This window comes from Silene latifolia, chromosome 10, assembly GCF_048544455.1.
Source record: "Silene latifolia isolate original U9 population chromosome 10, ASM4854445v1, whole genome shotgun sequence".
Classification (NCBI taxonomy): domain Eukaryota; kingdom Viridiplantae; phylum Streptophyta; class Magnoliopsida; order Caryophyllales; family Caryophyllaceae; genus Silene; species Silene latifolia.
The window spans coordinates 149,421,822-149,441,312 of NC_133535.1; the positions used below are offsets into that span (position 1 = coordinate 149,421,822).

At 35.0% G+C, this 19,491-nt stretch overlaps 2 protein-coding genes across 2 annotated transcripts; one reads left to right on the forward strand and one right to left on the reverse strand.

Annotated features, from left to right (window-relative positions):
* The first annotated feature begins 1,747 nt into the window (after positions 1-1,747).
* LOC141608493 (uncharacterized) lies at positions 1,748-3,480 on the forward strand. Its single transcript, XM_074427839.1, has 2 exons — positions 1,748-2,130; positions 2,217-3,480. The coding sequence occupies exons 1-2, from the start codon at positions 1,748-1,750 to the stop codon at positions 3,478-3,480; spliced, it is 1,647 nt and encodes a 548-aa protein (XP_074283940.1).
* Positions 3,481-16,204: 12,724 nt separating this feature from the next.
* On the reverse strand, positions 16,205-18,193 carry LOC141608494 (protein FAR1-RELATED SEQUENCE 5-like). Its single transcript, XM_074427840.1, has 4 exons — positions 18,014-18,193; positions 17,358-17,487; positions 17,200-17,260; positions 16,205-17,093 (listed from the first exon to the last, which is right to left on the reverse strand). The coding sequence occupies exons 1-4, from the start codon at positions 18,191-18,193 to the stop codon at positions 16,205-16,207; spliced, it is 1,260 nt and encodes a 419-aa protein (XP_074283941.1).
* Positions 18,194-19,491: the final 1,298 nt, after the last annotated feature.

Genomic DNA, 19,491 nt, shown 5'->3' on the forward strand with positions numbered 1-19,491 from the left:
AACAAGCCCAAATTTTAAACATCTTATGTAACCTTTATGATAAGATCAAGGTAACCAACCAAGGTATTCACCTTAAATCAAGTCTCGAAAACATCTCGTGTTTCTTTCTTTATCGCATCGTGTGTAAGGAGATCAATTCGAATTGCATGGTGACATGCCATCACATAGAGTTCATACTATAGAAAAGCCTTTGATGATGGTTTAAGATTCGTCACTTTTGAAAAGTAACGCAATATTACCGTAAAATTATCTCCTTATAACCACTGAGCCACAATAAAGAACGTCTTCTTGCATTGTACTCACCATTAAGCCTCAATAAACAACATCTTCTTGCATTGTACTCAGTTTGTGGGTCTTGGACTTCCGTAAGTTCAAAATTTCTCCCACTCTGTCTTCCAGAAAATGAAAATTTTTCTAGAAAGACAGCATTACGAGCCACAAACTCTTTGTTTTCGTTTTGGAGGAGTAAAAACCAAGTGGTTCAATTTTGGATAACCCTCACAAATACATAAATTGGTTCTGAACATAAACATTTATGGTCCCAAATGTATAAAAAGACAAGTTAGGAACTCTCCCTATCCATATCTCATATGGAGTCATTTAGGCTATTATAGTCGGGTTTTGAACTTTTAGTGAAAAAATAGCTTACAAAAATTGCGAAAAACCTCAAACTATCACTACTACAAAACCTGTCAAGGACATCAGTGGGTGGACATCTGATTTTTTAAAAATCTGATGTAATAATTATGCACATCATATTTTTTCAAAAAACCGATGTTCATATAAACCTATGTACATCGGGTGTGTTTTTAAACCCATGCCCATTATTTCTGACATTAATGGACATGTCGTTTCTAATAGAACTCATGTCTATTTAGTGGACAATTACATCGGGCTTACATAAGTCTGATGTTAACCCAATCTCCATTTTGCGCGCAAAAAAACTGACTCCACAAATTCCCCTAATCTAATATAATTAACCCCCCCATGCACCTCCTACTTATTCGTCATTTTGTTTCCTTAATAATAAAAACCTAACCTAATTAATCACTCCACCTTCGTTCTGCATTCATTCATTCATATATTCATTCATTCATTCACTCCGTCATTATTCTTCATCGTCTTCATCAAAGAACCATCATCAAAGGCGTATTGTCGGCGGCAAGATCATCGTCTTACCATCATCTCAGATTAGGTATTTTTCTTCTTAATGTTTTTAATTTAGGGTTAATTTGATTGTTTTACTGTATTGTGTTATTTTATTTGTTCTATTTCCAGTTTTGTTTGAATAATGAATTATGGGCTCATAATAAATTGTTGTTTTGATAATCAAATTGGGGGTTTTTCCTAATACCTATTTACTGCATGCATTCCTGGTTAATATTGTAAGATTTTGATTTGCTTGCTTAATAACGAATAACAAATGTAACAGTGTGAATTAGGTTGTTTTTTTTATTCTATACTATGTCTACAATCGTTGTGTTTAGTTAGTAATCTCTGAGACTACGTTGAGTGTAGAGGCAGGACGGAGGTTGAGTGAGTGAAAGGTAGAATAAGAAACAAATTTGGGATCCTGATTATACTTGCAGTATGTATTTGGGTCTTTAGTGGATTGTTAGTTATGGGGTAGATGTTAAGTATGTAGCTGTTTAGGTACTGATTTTTTAATTACTCGTCCCGAACTGTACAATAATATCGTATACTTTTTGCAGTGAATCCTCAAAATAACCAAGGTGGATTGTTAATTATGGAGATTAGGAATATGGATCGCGAATGGATGTTGGTTGATCGGTTGGATCCTATATATAGAAAAGGGGTAGAGGATTTTGTTAGTCATGCTATCAATAATGCGAGAAATGTGGAACAGATTTTTTGTCCATGTGTTAAATGTGGAAATAATGAGTATGTAGATGTCTTTGTAGAATTGAAAAGTCACCTCTTATGTAATGGTATTGACAAAAGTTATACAAGGTGGATTTGGCATGGGGAGGATGTGTTGCCTACTATGTGTAGTAATTTAGAGGATGATAGCAACTTTGAGGGAGATGATTTTGATGAAAATTACGATCGAGTAGACGATCTTATTAATGATTTAAAGCAATCCACTGAAGACCCAACTGAAATTGAGAGGTTTGATAGGCATTTGGTGATGCAATGAAACCCGTATATCCTGGTTCAAGTTTCACACGCCTATCTGCAACTTTAAAATTATATAGTTTAAAGGCGAAAAATGGATGGAGTGATAAAAGTTTCACAAGTTTGCTTGAATTGTTGGGGAAGATTTTACCCGATGGCAATGAACTCCCTAGACGTACCTATGATGCTAAGAAAATTTTGTGTCCAATGGGAGTTGATTATGTTAAGATACATGCATGTCGTAACGACTGCATTTTGTTTCGAAAAGATTATAAAGATTTAGACAAATGTCCAAAGTGTGGTGCTTCACGTTACAAGTTGCCAAAAAAAAATTCCCAAAAAAATATAGGGGTCCCTGTTAAAGTTTTGTGGTATCTTCCCATTATCCCTAGATTTAAAAGAATGTTTTCAAATTTAAAAGATGCGAAGAACTTAATATGGCACGCTGATGGTAGAATTTCAGATGACAAAATTCGCCATCCTGCTGATTCAACACAGTGGAAAACCATTGATCATTTGTTTCCTGAATTTGGATCTGAGGATAGAAATTTAAGGCTTGGGCTATGTACTGATGGTATGAATCCGTTTGGTAATCTAAGTAGTCAGTGGAGTACATGGCCTGTTTTGCTAACAATTTATAATCTGCCTCCTTGGTTATGCATGAAGCGTAAATATCTAATGATGTCACTACTGATTTCGGGGCCTAGGCAACCTGGAAATGATATAGATGTTTACCTAGAACCTTTGATTGATGACTTGAAGTTATTATGGGATGAAGGGGTAGAGGTATATGATGCTTATCGTCGTGAGACGTTTAATCTACGTGCCATGATATTTTGCACCATTAATGATTTCCCGGCTTATGGCAACCTATCGGGTTATACTGTGAAAGGTGCTAAAGCGTGCCCAGTTTGTGAGGAGGATACGATTTCTGATCGTTTAGTTCATGGTGGAAAGAATGTTTACCTGTGTAACCGAAGAATGCTCCACCGCTCACACCCTTATAGAAAAAAAATGAAGCCATTTAATGGGAAACAAGAACTTAGAAACCCTCCAAAAATTTTAAGTGGGAAAGAGGTTTATGAAAAAGTCAAAAACATTGAAAATAATTTTGGAAAACCATATAAGAGGACAAATAATGGGACCTTATACAAAAAGAAGTCTATATTTTGGGATTTACCATATTGGAAACATTTGTCCGTGAGACATTGTATTGATGTCATGCACGTGGAGAAAAATGTGTGTGATAGCATTATTGGCACACTCCTCAACATCACTGGTAAAACCAAAGATGGTCTCAAAGCTAGACAAATATGGTTGCTCAAAAGATACGACCAGAATTAGCACCACAACTTAGAGGTTCAAGAACCTATTTACCCCCAGCTTGTTTTACTTTGTCACGAACTGAAAAAAGAAGTGTATGTGAATGTTTACATGGGGTGAAGGTACCGCAAGGCTATTCATCCAACATAAAAAATCTTGTGTCTTTGTCAGAGTTAAAACTTGTAGGCTTGAAATCACATGATTGTCACACTTTAATGCAACAATTGCTTCCAGTAGCGCTTCGTGGAGTTCTGCCTACTCCTGTTCGGGGAGCTATTATTAGACTTTGCTATTTTTTCAATGCAATATTTAGCAAAGTCGTTGACTCAGATACATTGAATTCTTTACAACGAGATGTTATTACTACTATGTGTCAACTTGAGATGTTTTTTCCCCCTTCCTTCTTCGATATAATGCAGCACCTAATTGTACATTTAGTGAGGGAAATTAAGATTTGTGGACCAGTTTTTTAAGAAATATGTATCCATTTGAGCGATATATGAAACCCTTAGCCGGCTATGTAAGAAACCAAAACAGGCCAGAAGGATGTATGATTCAAGGGTATGTGGCGGAAGAGGCGCTGGACTTTGCCAATGACTACATGTCCGATGTTGAGTCTATTGGGCTTCCAACGTCTCGACATGAAGGAAGAATAGAGGGACAAGGTACCCTGGGAAGAAATGTAGTCACTTTGTTAATCCGAAACCCTTGCTCAGGCACACTTTTATATTCTCCAACACATGGTCGATGTGCATCCATATTTAGAGAAGCATCAAACCCTTCTAAGTGCGTAAAATCCGGATAAAGGAGAAAGGTGGTTAACCATGGAGCATAATCGGTCATTCGTAAAATGGTTCACAAATGAAGTAGATATTGAGTGATAAACGACCGTGAGAAAGTAATCGATGAGGTAAGGTGGTTAGCCCATGGACCTTGGATGCATGTGTTAACTTATCAAGGTTATGACATCAATGGGTATTCGTTTTACACTAAGGATCAAGATGATAGAAGTACTATGCAAAATAGTGGAATAGCTTTGATGGCTATGTCAATGAGTGTTGCTAGTGCTAAAGATAGTAGACCTGCTTATGATGCTCAGCCATATTTTGGTGTCATTAAAGAAATTTGGGAGCTAGACTATGTTCAGTTTAGGATACCTGTTTTTCGTTGTATGTGGGTTGAACATAGTAAGGGTGTTCGAGTTGATGAAATGGGCTTCACGCTGGTTGATTTTTCACGTGAAGGCTACAAATCAGAGCCATTCATTATGGCTAATCAGGCAAGACAAATATTTTATGTTACAGATCCAGCGCATGGAAAGTGGTCGGTTGTTCTTCATGGTAAGAAGAAATTTCTGGGTAAGGAAATCATGGATGAAGTTGATGACGAATTGCCCCCTTTTTCTTCTGGATTGCCTACTTCTACAAGTACTAAAGACGTAGATGACTTTTATCTACGAGATGATCATCAAGAAGGGTTATGGGTTGACGATTAGCTAGTTATTGTTACAATCTGTAATTTACCTACTTATGTTTTTTTAAAGACTATCTCATAACTGCAATCTTGATTATTCTTTGGATTAAAACAAAGAGGTAGTTTCTTTTACTATCAATATTAATAGTCTTGCTTATGTTCTATTCTTAAGACAATTTCATCAGCATTTTAATCTCTAAATTCTTAACTTGTTTTTATTGTTTCCCCAATAATTACGTATGTATTCTCAGTACTCTATTATATTAGCTTGTTTTTATTAATTATTTTATGCCCCTCTGTTCCCTTTACCATAAATGTTGATGCAGGTCATCATGTCTTCTTTACCATCTACTAGTTCAGTTTCTAAGAGAAAAACCAAGAGCGTAGTCCTTATGAAGGAGTTGACATTATTACGTGATCAAGGTATAAAGTCGACAAGAGATTTTGATGACGATGGTGAGCCTATTGGAAAGAATGGTGCTAAGTATACTAGCTATGTTGGTCTACTTGGACGCGCGAAAGTGCCAATCACTATTAAAACATGGAAGGATGTTGAAGAGGACCTTAAGGTGAAGATTTGGGAAGATGTTTTGGTAAGATCAAGTCCTTGCTAATGACTCATCTTAACAAATATGTAGCTATAAAAACTTTGATCGTACAAGTTATTTACCAATTTTGTATTTGTAGACGATCTTTGACATTCCAGAGACAAAGTTGAAGCAAGTTATCGGCATTGCAAATACTACATGGACCAACTTTAAGGCAAAGTTGACTGCGCTTTACGTGTTCGAAAACCCCTAAAGGTCGAAAGTTGCTGTTGAGGCCGATCCGGTAAAAGAAATATCCTTACTTAAAAACGAGGTATGGCGGAGGGTTTAAGGAGTCGCGCTTGATCAAGAATTTCTAGTGAGTAGTCACCATTCAAGTATATATTTTAATTTACTTACGAAAATAACTATCATGCTTTTAAGTAACATATTTTTTGCGAGGCTATCGGGACGGCGACTTTCCGATAGGCGGAAGAAGAACAAGTACCCCCACGAATGTCTCGTGGGGTTATCGGAAAACAAGGCAGAAATTGGAAGCAAAATTGAAAGAGAAAGAAAAGGAAAAAGAAGAAGCGGGCAACGATGAGTCGGGAGAATTATCTGATGAAACCCCAACTGTGATAAAACGGGGTGACTTGTGGATAGAGGGAAGAATAGGGAAAGATGGTGAATGTCTAAATCCGGAGACTAAAAAAAAAGTTGAAGAATATGTGAGTGTCACACTTTCTGACTATACTTGATTTATTAATGTTATATATATTGCCTGAAATTAAATTTGTTGTGGCTCATAACTTCCAATCAGAAACTGGTGAAGGAAATGGTCAAGAAAAAGGAATTTGTACCGAGTGGGAAGGTTGATGAATTAACTAAGGTACTTGGAACTGCTGAGCATTATGGTCGTGTAAGAGGTGTTGGGGGTCGAGTGGGGCATAAGCAATACTTTGGCACATGCCCTTAAAAGCTGCAGCAAAAAAGTGAGGAGGATTATCGCCGGAGTTTCTCTGTGCTGACCAAGCAGATCACTGAAAAAGTACAGGCCGATGTTTATAAGAAAATGGAAATGATGGGAGAGAAACGGAGTAACGAGAATATCAGTTACTCCGTCCATAATGAAAAAGATGTTGATGAGGTCGAGTACATTGATAACAGTGTGCCTGATGAATTTCTTGATAATCCCGCCCCATCATTTGATGATATACCCGAGAAGGTAAATAAATAAGAAACAAGTCACCCGCACCGCTTAGAGTAGTTAATATTGTAGTAATGCTCATTGTTTGTCATTATTGTTCCTCAGGGATTTGAGTGCGAGCTATCTGTGCAAGATAATGCTGACTTGAAGAAGGTGGCAAATGGACGAGTATTCAAGACCACCGAGAAGGCATCGATGCCACGGTAAACCAATTGGAGTAGAAAATTTAAGGGTATGCGTTTACGTTATCATGGAAGATATGGACGACATACCATTACCTGTACTAACCGATGATTTTGCTACTTTGTTGGTGATGCAATTGTTCATTTCTTCTTTGGTCAAGAATTTAATCACTTTGCGCTGCCAGGTATGAAAGTCATACTTAATTGAAAATTGCATAAGTATTTCAAAGATATGAAAGTGGTAATTATAGCTTCTCCATTTTTCTTCAGAATCTCGGAAGAAACGTGAGGCGAGAGAGAGGCAAAGTCGACACAAACTCAAAATGCAAAAAGCGAAAGACAATTGAGAGTCCTAAGTCAAAAAAGGTAGAAAGTGGTAAGAGTAGAACAATTGATCGATCGGTGGCAAGATCAAACAACAACTTGAAAACTCTTTTGGACCAAAAATTTGAGTCCGACGATTAATGTCCAAGGTAGTCGATATGATGGGCGATACTCAAGTAACTGATGTCTACTTGACCGAGGATGTCTTAGGATCTAAGCGAAGGCTGCGCCTAGCCAAGGACGACATTACTGCACTATTGAACATGGAGAAGCTTTCCCTTCCAGTCATTCAGACTTTTCTTGGGTATGTAATGACTCCGGATTTAAAATTGCATCTCATATATTTAGTTTGACATTGGTCATTGATTTTATCTTACAATTTTGGTTATACTTGTATGTTTATTGTTATAGGTACTTGTTTAGCGTCTGTGACATCAAAACGTATGGGTTCTTATGTCCAGAAGTGACTTCATTATTAGGCCATGCTCAAGATGATGCAATAACACTTATCTCTACAAGGATGCAAGCCTTGAAAAAAAAATTTACTTCGCTCCATATGGTGCTAAGTAAGTACTCAAACCTTACCGCCTCGTATTAAAAAATGTATCAACAGTTTGATTATTGATTATTATGTAATAAATTACAAATTATTCACAGGGATCATTGGATGCTCCTTGTATTTGACGTTGTTGATCGTAATCAAGTACTTTGGTTTGATTCAACGGAAATTCGGTGCCTTCAAAGTTAAGAACCTACATTAATACGTAAGTTGAACTTGATAGTTATTATGCATGCACAATGTTCGCTGAATGTCCATTTCGAACTATATTCGCTGACAATTATTTATTGGAAACCTTATATAGAGCTATACGAGTGTACGGCTACAACGGTGGGGCAAGAAAGAGTTCTCAAACACCGCAATGGCTGAAAATTAATGTAAGTTCATTACTATATCAGATGTCTACTTGTTTTATTACGTTTAAATAGCAAAAAATGGTTGCTTTAATTTGCCGACATGCTTTGTTTTAGTGTGCTCGTCAAGAAGGTGATACGAGAATGCGGGTACTACATAATGAGGTACATCTGGAAATTGTGACTCGTTCGGACCCGACGAAAGCTATCGATGAGGTCGGATTACCCAAATTTTAAAACTCTTGTATAATGTTTTCAAGTAATGTTTACCCCCTTGCCTTATCAACAAGAACTATGATAGCCTATGATGGCACTTGTTGTCGCCTTGCCAAGTTTTACTACCATAAAATCCCATTATTGAGCTTCAAATTTGTTTAGTATTTGTGGTATTATATAAGACGTCGTCATGTGCATGATTTTCAGGTTTTTCAAGACAAAATGGCATATTCACAAGATGAAATCGATGAAGTTCGGGACTTGTGGGCGAACTATTTTCCAATGCCTAGTTGTAGTAGTAATCTATTAGTTTGATTAAAAAACTCTGTTTGTCTCGGGATCTTGAAGGCCATGTTTTGTTGTCGTAAGAAACGTATTAAAACCTTTGTTGGATTGTTTAAATTAGTCGCTTGAATTCAAACAATGTATGACGAACAACGTTTGTCAAAATTTGGTATGAATTTGATATGTTTGGTTGAATGGCCTCCAATTTGGGTAAGCCATCTATGAATGGAATATGGTTTGCCATTTATGAATGGCCTCTGTTTTGGATTAACAGTTCATTTGCATTAGAAGTACCATTTCCAATTTTTTTTTTTAAAAAATTGACAAAATAATGGACATCGGTTCAAAGAAATTGGATGTAAACCGTTTCTAAAACACATGAAGTTTTGAAAAAACTCTGATGTGTATGGGTACTAAAGGACATCGGATTTGGAAAGTAACTGATGTACAAGATTGTAAAGGACATGGGATTATGAGTAAAATCTGATGTGGATCAATAATAATGGACATGGGATATATAAGAAATCCGATGTCCATCCAAGTAAAGGACATGGGATTATGAGTAAAATCTGATGTGTATCAACAATAATGGACATGGGATATATAAGAAATCCGATGTCCATCCAAAAATGGACATCGGTTGTAAATCCGATGTGCATTACTACCATAAGGACATGACCGAACTCTACATCGGAGCACTATCCCATGTCCATGACCCTAAAACTCCGATGTAGTAAAGGGTTCTTGTAGTAGTGTATATCTCATAAAGTTCGGTTTATATACTTGACTACACTATACTCTATGGTGTCCCAAGGAGAAGGTATTATGTGAACTGGTTCACAATCTTCCTAGTGATTATTAAGGTCATTACTTGATATTACCCATTTGACCTTCAAAGTCATTACTTTGAAATTTCCGATCAACATTATGATCTTGAAGTGCTTTTGGTTTACTACTTCATTTTGAAAATATTCCAAGTTTCAAAAATCACTTTTATGTCTTATTAAATAGATACGAGGTTTTCATATCTACTTAACATTACGGTAAAAGTAACGAAGTATATATATATAACCAACTATTGACCTTACACATCCGTATGTATATGGTCAATCACCTCACTATTGTGTTTCTTTTCTGCAAAAGAAAAACATAATATATGCACACACACCATAAGACTCACAATCAAATGGTTGTTCAATGTGCTTTTCGTTTACTCGTTGAAACGAATTTACTTGATGTTTGATCAATTGGGTTCACCAGATTAGAGACTTTAAAATCTACAAGATAGTATAACATTTAGTTTTCGTGAAGAATGTAAAATTCCTCTAACTTAAGTGGTCTAAAGTCTAAACCAACCACCACGTTATCATAGGAGTAGGTACAACATTTTATTTTAAATCACATAAGTGATGCCTTCTATGTATGAACATAGATGATTACATTCTTTTAAAACCAAATTTAGGTACATTTGTCCTTATCGAAATCATTGCTACTCTAGCTCTATTTTGATACAAAAATGTCTTATGCTAGACGTCTTACGTTTTATCAATTCGTGTAAACTTCTTTACAAAGAAATGACCTGTACTTGGTATCTCGTACCAAGATAGTGGAACTAGCCTATCCATTGAGTAGATGTCTCTTTCAACTTTGTTCTATCGCATACATCTAGGGTTGATACTTCTTAACTCCCACTCACTTTCACATTCCTCTTTGCTTCAATCAAGCAAAAATGAATCTCATGAAGACCTCTCTTCATGTCATTCGTGATATTTTATACACTTAGTAAGAGTGAATTACTATAAAGTGAGTGTAACATGTGGCAAAATCTCAACTTCTTGCGAAATTGGACTACCTAACCGTTCAATTGTTATCATATGCCTAAACTCTTTAGCGCGTAAACAATCGATTTGGCCTTTCTCGAAGTGAGCCATTTGACGGTATCATATTGGAGTATTATAAGTGTTTTTGAAAACTCTTTTCGCAAACTTTTGAATTACACTTGAGTAATTAAAACTAATATGTCATCATCATGACGGAGGTGTCACTTCCGAAATCAAGACTCTCTTGATAAAATGTGACTTCCTTTTAAACTCATAATATGAGTTTGCAACATGAAACCCCTTTTTAATATGTATGGACATTAATTAAGTTGTATAATAATCGCAAAAATCGTTGTAAGCTAATGTAGGTGAATTGGTAATTCATGTTACCAATCATTAATTCTTTCAAAGAAACCGCTTTCTATGAAAGAATGAAACAAGTATAACAATAAATAGAGAAAGGAGGAATGAAGTGCGCGATGTCATACATTTATGAGAATGAACGAAAAATAGGAAAAATTAACATTCAATGCTTTAATTTTACTTGTGAAACATCTTTAACAAGTTTTAACATTTATATAATGATCTCCCACTAAATTATATAAATGATTCCAAGACCCAAATATTAAACAAAAATGAGCATCGCTTGGGCGAAACATCCCATAATTGTGTAAATTCGGTAAGTCACGTTGACTAATTCTACCTCTAGAACTCTTGGTCGACGAATTTCCTTAAATCCATCTACTAGCCCCGGAACACAAGACCGTCTTATATCCCGTTGAGTCCAACCAATTTTAGCGTGTGATGACCGTTTACCACCCTACTTACTCAAGGTAAAAAGAGAACACCCCGCTTGTGCGAGCGTGGCTCTAATGAACAAGAGATTCATAGGTGTTACTAATTGGTAAGGCTAATCTCAATTTTAGTTATGTGAGAGATCTTGTCAATTTAGTCACAAATTCCCTATAAGTGAACTAAGTCGGTGAATGTAAATGACGTGAATTGACAACCGCGAAAATAAAATGCATGTGAATGGCGATTTTGGCATGCGCGAAAAATAAAACAAGCAAACAAGTAAGCATATGAATAAATCCTAGTATGACCACCTAGTTAATAAAAACTAGTCTATTACATTTCGGAAACCAACTCCTTGGTCCCTTGCCTCTTCATTCCAAAAGTGGCTCCTTCTTGTGGGATTTGGAACACCTTCCAAAAATAGACTCCGTCTCGATGTAATCCGTCATTTGGAAACACCGGTAAGAATAACTATTACAATTGAATTACATAACTATTCCTATTATACATTAATTAATAAAATAAATAAAACTATTAATTAATTACAAACCGACGATACGAGATCGTATTTAATTACAAACAAATCGATATTCCCATTCATTTCGGGTAATAACGATTAAAATAAACTAGGCCATACTAGGTACAACAAGATAAATAATTTAAATAAATGACAATCATTCATTCAACTTAAATAAATATGCTTAAAATGCTTTAAAATGATGCCAAAATCGCCCTTTCTATCAATCGTTGGTATCCATCTCGGTTTTTGTGGATTTAATCGATTTTTAACATGTAAAAATCAATAATGAACTCTTAAATCTCATTTAAGTCCAAACTAATTGTCCAAACTGTTTTGAACCTCAAAATTAGTCCTCACTAATTTTATGATAAATAATTAGTTTGATTTGGTGATATTTTGCTAATTTAATCGGTAAAATCATAATTTTTAAGTAAAAATCCAAAATAATTGAAAAATTACCCAAAAATTGAAACAAAAATTTTGAGTATTATGGAACACTCCCAAGAGCACTAAAATGTCAGAAAAATTGCCCCAAAAATCCGGATAAAATTTATGAAGAAAAAGATCGATATTTATCGGTTTTTAACCACTAAAACCAATAAACATCAAAACAAGGTGAAAACACATTTTAAAATTTACTTTTAACATTTAAATAATATTTTTAAATGTACATAAATTTATCAAGGGCGGAATCAATTGTTTCGAAATTATGATTAATTAATATCACTTTTATCGACTTTTATCTCATAAAATCAATAAACATGCAAAAAATTCGAACCAACCTTCATCCTTTTGCATACAATCAGTAGAAAACATTAATGAAACACCATAAAAATTTCATGGCCCGAATCATCTTTTAACTATTTTTAGTCAATTTTTAACTAAAATACGGCATTTTGACTCGGTTTTCTACCAAAAATCATTAAAAATAGCAAAATAATTTCATAAATCACCAAACTTAACCACAAATCTTTTAAGATCAGTAGATATACATGCCCCAAAAATTTCATGCTAAAACCTCTTCTAACACATTTTTTTGAGTTTTTATAAATTATCTCATAATTTATTAATATGCTTAAAATCAACATGCAAATTACAAGCCTAAACTCTGATACCACTTGAAAGATCATAGATCCATATTAGACTATCTAATAAAAATTAAATTATCTCATAATTTATCATTTAGGTGATCTATGTAACATGCATGCAAATATAAAAGCATAAAAATGAAAGTTTAAGGAAAAACAATTTCCTTACATTGATTTTATGGTAAAATGGGCACAAACTAAATCACCTTACTAGTTTGTTCTTGAGCTAAAAATATATGGATGATCCTCCTTGAAAAACCTTCAAAAAGAAAGTCTCCTTCAAGTTGCACCCAAGAACTACACCCACAAATTATCTCACAAATACTAACTAGATATTTGTAAAACTAACCCTTAATAATATGTTAATATTACTAACAATCTTAGTAATAATATATTTTGTATACTAACAATCTTAGTAAGAAATGATACTTATTTTAGAGAGATAAACCAAAAATTATTCACATGCAAAACCACATGAGTGAAGTAGTGTAGAAAATGAACATTAGATGGAGTAAATAGAGGGAAAGTGGCGGGTGGTAGGAGGTAGTGTGTAAGAGTGAATTTCTTATTTTTTTATCAATCTTACAACACATGCAAAATCATTATAAGATAACTTATGGAAGAATATAAAGTAAGGTGAAATGATTATGTTCCTAATCATCCACAACTTTATTTTACACGGTCCACTTGCCCATTTACGGGTCCATGTTGGTTCTTATATTTGTCACACAAATACGTGTAATTTTATTTTAAACATCGTTTCATGTTTAAATACTTTCATAATTAATTCGTCCAAATCACTCCGTAAATATATGTGTATCACTACACATATTATTTACGTACTAATATTAATCACATTAATCAATTAGTACAATTTTAGTGAATTAACAATTAATTAACTAAAACCCGTCTCATAAAATATATTATTTAATTATCGCATAGTTAAATAATAACTGCCGCTCCTCGAGTTCGCAACTCAAAATCTCTCTAAAAATAATCGACTAACCTTTTAGTCTATAAATAAGGGGACTAATTAAATTATATCTCATACAATTAATTAGTTGTCAATTGGGGTTCGTTCCTTTAGGTGTGACCGAAAGGGGTCAGTTGATCACCGCCGTCTCACGACAATAACGTCAAACTCTAGTCAGCCAACCGTTATCGATTTACGTTAATCAACTGACGAGGATCAAATAATTAAATATCTGATGATATTCTATTAATGAGATTTATTATGTAAACGCACTATTGTGGAGGACACTAACTCCAACAATTAGTGCCCCCAAACTGAATTTTTCTGTTTTTGTAGCTTATTAAGATTAAATTGTGACCAAATTTAGGAACATTTGTTGAAGAGTAGTTTTTTAATGTTTGTGACCATTCATTTATACTTAGTGACCAATTTTAAACTATTTGTATTTTTTAATTGAATTAGTTATTTTCTTTTGTGGCCGTTTGTCTACTATTTGTAGCCATGTATTTGCTATTTATAGCTTGTTAGTAGCAACATATCATGAAACAAATTGTGACCAAATATCGGGAACTTGTAGGTCGAAAAATTAATTATGCGACAATTTAATTAGAAAAACAATGTATATTTATTTGGTAAGCATAATGACTAGCTACCTTCAAAAATTCAATTAAAACAAAAATGCATTGTTCCAACTAAGAGAGAGTAAAAACATATTTTGCTTATAAGAGCCTAGGAATGGGAGTGTATGGCAGTTCGACCTCATTTGTTTTAGCGGAACGGTTTGACTTTCGTTTTTGTATCCCGCTTTTCTTCCTTTGTTTACGCCCCTTCGTAATTGCTCGTTTAGGATCAAGAATCGTAGGACCTGTGCGTGGAGCACTATTTGTTGGACATTGTGACGCTCTTCTACTGTTGAAAAAAGATTGGACTTCTTCTAGAGCTCTTGAATAAGCATGGTCCAATAACGACCTCGCTTCGGGTACACTCTGACATTTTGTTATCAGATTGTTGAACATGGTAAGCGATTGACGCCGCCAATTAACTGCCTCATTAATGCCACTTCTCCGCCTATCATTAGGAAGAAGTCTGTCCCACACTTCCTTCTTGGCAAACTTGGTCCACCTCATTGAAATGTATCGGTCGGGAATTTCGGAAACAGACCGGAGGTGTAAGATGCGGATGGAGTAGAAGCATAACATTCCGCTTTCCTGAAATTTACGACATGTGCAGTCAATAAGTAAGTTAGAAGAATCAAAGGTGACATGGTGCAAATTTTCATCACTACCCGATGGATACACAAGGTATGACTTAATACGATCTTCAGTTGTACATTCTATGGCCCTTGTACCGATTGCGATACCAAATTCCTTCTCAAATGCCCTGAACAAATTCAGTGTGTAAACTTGGGATGCATGATCTAATAAGTCAACCATAGGAAACACAGATGTGGGCTTGGCATGGATATTATTAAATTCATTTCGTTCCTCTTCCGACCTCCATCTTCTGACTGTTGACTCAAATATGTGAAAGAATTCAGTAAGGGAAGTAGTCTTAGTTGCTTGGAACCCCAAAGCATGATTGGTGCTTTCACTCGTTACGACGATAATATACCCGCTGAAAAGTATTCCTTATTTAATGCGGTGCACCATTTTTCCCTTAAAGTATATAGACGTTCAAACCAATCACTATCATGTAGTCCGTAGTCTGATATCATTTTCCTCCATGTATCTTCAAATTTTGCCTCGCTGTAACAACCATTAAGACATTTATTGAATACGCTCTGGAATGATCGATTATGCTTCAGTGAACCATAGTGTGAAACAAATTCTGTTGGATATGCCATTGACATAACCTATGCCTTGAAGTTGGATAAACCTAGCAATTGAGTGATAACATTTGATCATGGGGTAACTATTAATAACATAATTATAGAATGTATCCATTTTACTATGAATATGTGACCATTTAAGTACATAAAGTAACTGTACTATAACAGGTTAAAGTAATGAAACATCAGCCATATTTTTTAAGCACATAATAGCCACTAATTTAGCGTGAATGGTCACAAACAACACAAATTAACACAATTCTATATATAGTAGTTAATCAAAACCTACACATAGCTTAAAGTTGGTCACATTCTGATCTTAATAAGATACAAAAAAAGGATTTAATTCAGAACCAAAAAATGGCCACTAATTTCATCAGAGTGGTCACAAACAACAGAATGTGACCAATGTTGGTCCCATATAAATATTTCATTACAAAATATGCACATGTTGAGTTAATTGTAGCCATTTTCCTAATATTATGTAACTATTTATAACTTACTTATGAGGGTAACCATTTTACGTGAGAATATGCTACTATTTACAGCTGAATTATAAAATGTAACCATTTACCTAAGAATATATGACCAGTTAAGTGTTATTTACCTCTTTAATTGCATTTGTCATCGCAAGGTCTTGATCGGTAAAAATAGTTACAGGAAGGACATCTTCTCCCATTGATTCCTTGAAGGCATTAAACAACCACTCAAATGATTCATCTTGTTCATTCGATATGAATGCAAACCCGAACATAATGTTCGACCAATGGTTATTAATCCCAATTAACGGACCGCAAATCAAGTTATATTTATTTGTACGGTAAGTGGTGTCAAAGATAAGCACATCATGATACAATAAGTAATCCTCCTTCATCATCGAGTCACGCCAGAACACGTGGCACAATCTTCCGTCGGCACCAAATTTCAAACGATAGAAGAAACCTGGGTCTTCAGATTGACATTTGGTCAACAAGTCAACCAAGGTTGATACATCACCGCCTTCAATAGCACGCATCTTAATCCTATTAGCGTAATTGATATGGTCTCTCTTTGTATGTCCAACAAACTCCTCGCCTCCAGAAATAGTAGCTAAAACACGATATTGGACAAATGGGCGAACCAAGGCTTCGGTCATCATTTCAATCACCTCACCCTCTTTAGCGGTTATTTTCCTCTCCGACCTATGGTTATGTTGCCATTGAGGGGGCATTAAGCTATGGTTATGATCAAGGATATGGTTTAAAATTTCCCAAAGCCCTTCATTGTTGACTTGTGTCCGAATGGAAGTCTTGCAAACAGATCTAGTAATGTTGACTTTCTTCGTTCGGGTACCTGACGAAGAGGGTGTCCCATCAGAATTCAATGCTCGGCCATTAGCATGCTCACCATGACAGTTACAGACAAAATATCTCTCATACTCGACATTTTTTTCGATACGACGAGTGCCTTTTCTGGTACCAAAACCCGTTGCTTCAGCATGTCTATTGTACAGAGTGAGTAACTATTCCCACTTTATAGCCTTCAATCCGATGAGAGAACCAGAGGTATCAAAATCTGATAAATAGCAGACAAAAGAAAAAAATGAACGAAATGGGACGATATGAGTGTACTACAAGTTGCTTCAATGAAATTGGTAAATTATCAAAATCTGGTAACAAAAAACATTCATACAATAGTCGTTCAATGAAATTGTTAAATTATCAATGAAATGGGACGAAATTAGGACTACAAAAAACGTTCATTACCTTCTTTTAAAGAAAGAATTGATCCATCTTTCAAAATAATAGAACCAGGATTAGCATTTTCATCTACAGATGGGCTGACAATATCGTCGTTATGGAGTGCGGGTATTGTATCATCATTGCCATTAATCATCTTTCACAGGAAAAAAAATGGATGAAAACAAAGGGATGGCAGAAGTAGAAGACGAAACTGATAAAATGTAACGTGGGATAATACAAAGTCAAAAGAGAATATTGTAAATAAGGTATGTGTATTATTTAGTTGCTATTTTCGTGGAAATTATATTTTTTTTAACATATGCCTAATTAAATCAACCCATTTCACTTGTTATTTGGGTTTAAATAACCAGTATCCGAGTTCGTTTCACTATTGTCGTGTTTACAACTGTTCTAAACAAGAATTTGCGTAATACAATATATGATATATGATATATGATATGATAGAAAAGTATGATTCAAATATGTGACTTGTTATTATCGAGCAAGAGATTATGCTTGAAATGTAATTTGGGCATAGTTTTTTTTTTTTTGTTATTTATAGTGAGTAAAAGATTGCTAGTTATATAGCTTGCTTGGTTATAGTATGAGCGATTTATTGAGCTTCCTAGGATGGTGACTTAAAGAAAAAGTGACAAGAAACATAAAGATTGCTGATTCACTTCATGATCGATACCTCCTATGCCATTAATCTGAAGTACAAAATTCAGACAGTCTGAGGTGGCATTAATATGTCGATAGCCCATTACAAGGGCCTGTGAAATGGCACTCTTGAGAACTATTGCCGCTTGCAGAGGAGTCTTTGCCCATAATTTAGAAGACATAATGAATGATAGTACCATTGTTGTTGACGAGGATCCATCCAGTCGAGGCATGAAGGCTTGATTTCCAGGAGGCATCACATTTCAAACGAAAATGCCCATCACATAAAATCGAGCCAATTAATAGGCTAGGGAAATGATTTCTAATTTTTTCCATTTCATTCATCATCTCTTCATCCATTGGGAAGACCATTGAAGGATGTTTTACTTTCTTCAACCAAGATGTTGTAGTCCGCAATCGAGGTTCATTTGTTTAAAGATAGCATAATAATCCATTTTATCTCTGCTAAAAAGTTTGTTATTCCTGGAACACCAAATTTTCCACAAAATGCGGATGAACATAGGGGTAGAAGCTATGAAATTTTTATGTTTGGAGAAAAATTTAGCCAATTAATGATCCAAGCTTGAAACGATAAGTTGTGCAGTAGTTGGGTGTTACATAGTTCGATAATTATTGAGTAATCATCTAAATATTCGAGTGGATATGGACTGGGCCTACGACAAGGTATTTTTGGAAGGATAATATCCTCCGCTAATTTGCTAATAGCATGCTAAGAGTGTGTTAAATGATTGTTCATATTTTTGTTCTAATTAAAACTCGCAATTTATTAATTGTGAGTTTGTAACCATGGGTAAGAATGTAAGCTTAGGTAATTTAGGGGGTTCTTAATTATTGTACATATATACCATTTGACAATAACCATCATGAGAGCGATGAGATAAGTTTTCTCTTACTAGTGTGACGTGTGAGATTTCGCTACAAAGTTACATGAATTCTTAAAAAGTTTTTAATCAGGGGACTCCTGGTGAACTATAAACTGACAAGACTTGAAATTTTGATTAAGAGACCTTAGATACATCAATCATATCCGACCAACTCAAGAGCCTTGAAAATCATCAAGTTTTCGAATGTGCTTGTTGTCTTATGGTACTCCGTATCATTCTTATTCTAATTATTAAATTGTTTGTTAGATGTAAAAACATATGGCTCGCTAGCCCAAGCCACTACAACAATACACATGGTTCCTATCAGTGGCGGACCTTGAGCAAAATATCAAGGTGGGCCGAAAATCAAAGTTCGTAGCTTTTACATATAAAAATTATAATATTAAAAATAAAAAGAGAATTAATGTAGGATATGGGATTCGAACTTCAGTCTACGCGGCAAGAGGACACTTCGAAAACCACTGAAGCACACTTCTTATCATCAACATTCAAGTAATTACTTTTACATTATAAAAATTCCAGGGTGGGCCAGGCCCAGGCCCACGACACTTAAGATCCGCCACTGGTTCCTATGGAAATATGGAATTATAGCT

Bases quoted from the DNA above. Each gene is read 5' to 3' on its own strand.
- LOC141608494 (XM_074427840.1), bottom strand. From the start codon at position 18,193: ATGGTACTATCATTCATTATGTCTTCTAAATTATGGGCAAAGACTCCT. The intron at 17,261-17,357 runs GTAATGAACGTT...TTTTGTTACCAG, and splicing joins AATTCTTTCTTTAAAAGAAG to ATTTTGATAATTTACCAATT. The intron at 17,094-17,199 runs GTTCATTTTTTT...TCTGTACAATAG, and splicing joins CACTCATATCGTCCCATTTC to ACATGCTGAAGCAACGGGTT.
- LOC141608493 (XM_074427839.1), top strand. From the start codon at position 1,748: ATGGAGATTAGGAATATGGATCGCGAATGGATGTTGGTTGATCGGTTG. The intron at 2,131-2,216 runs GTTTGATAGGCA...AAAATTATATAG, and splicing joins GACCCAACTGAAATTGAGAG to TTTAAAGGCGAAAAATGGAT.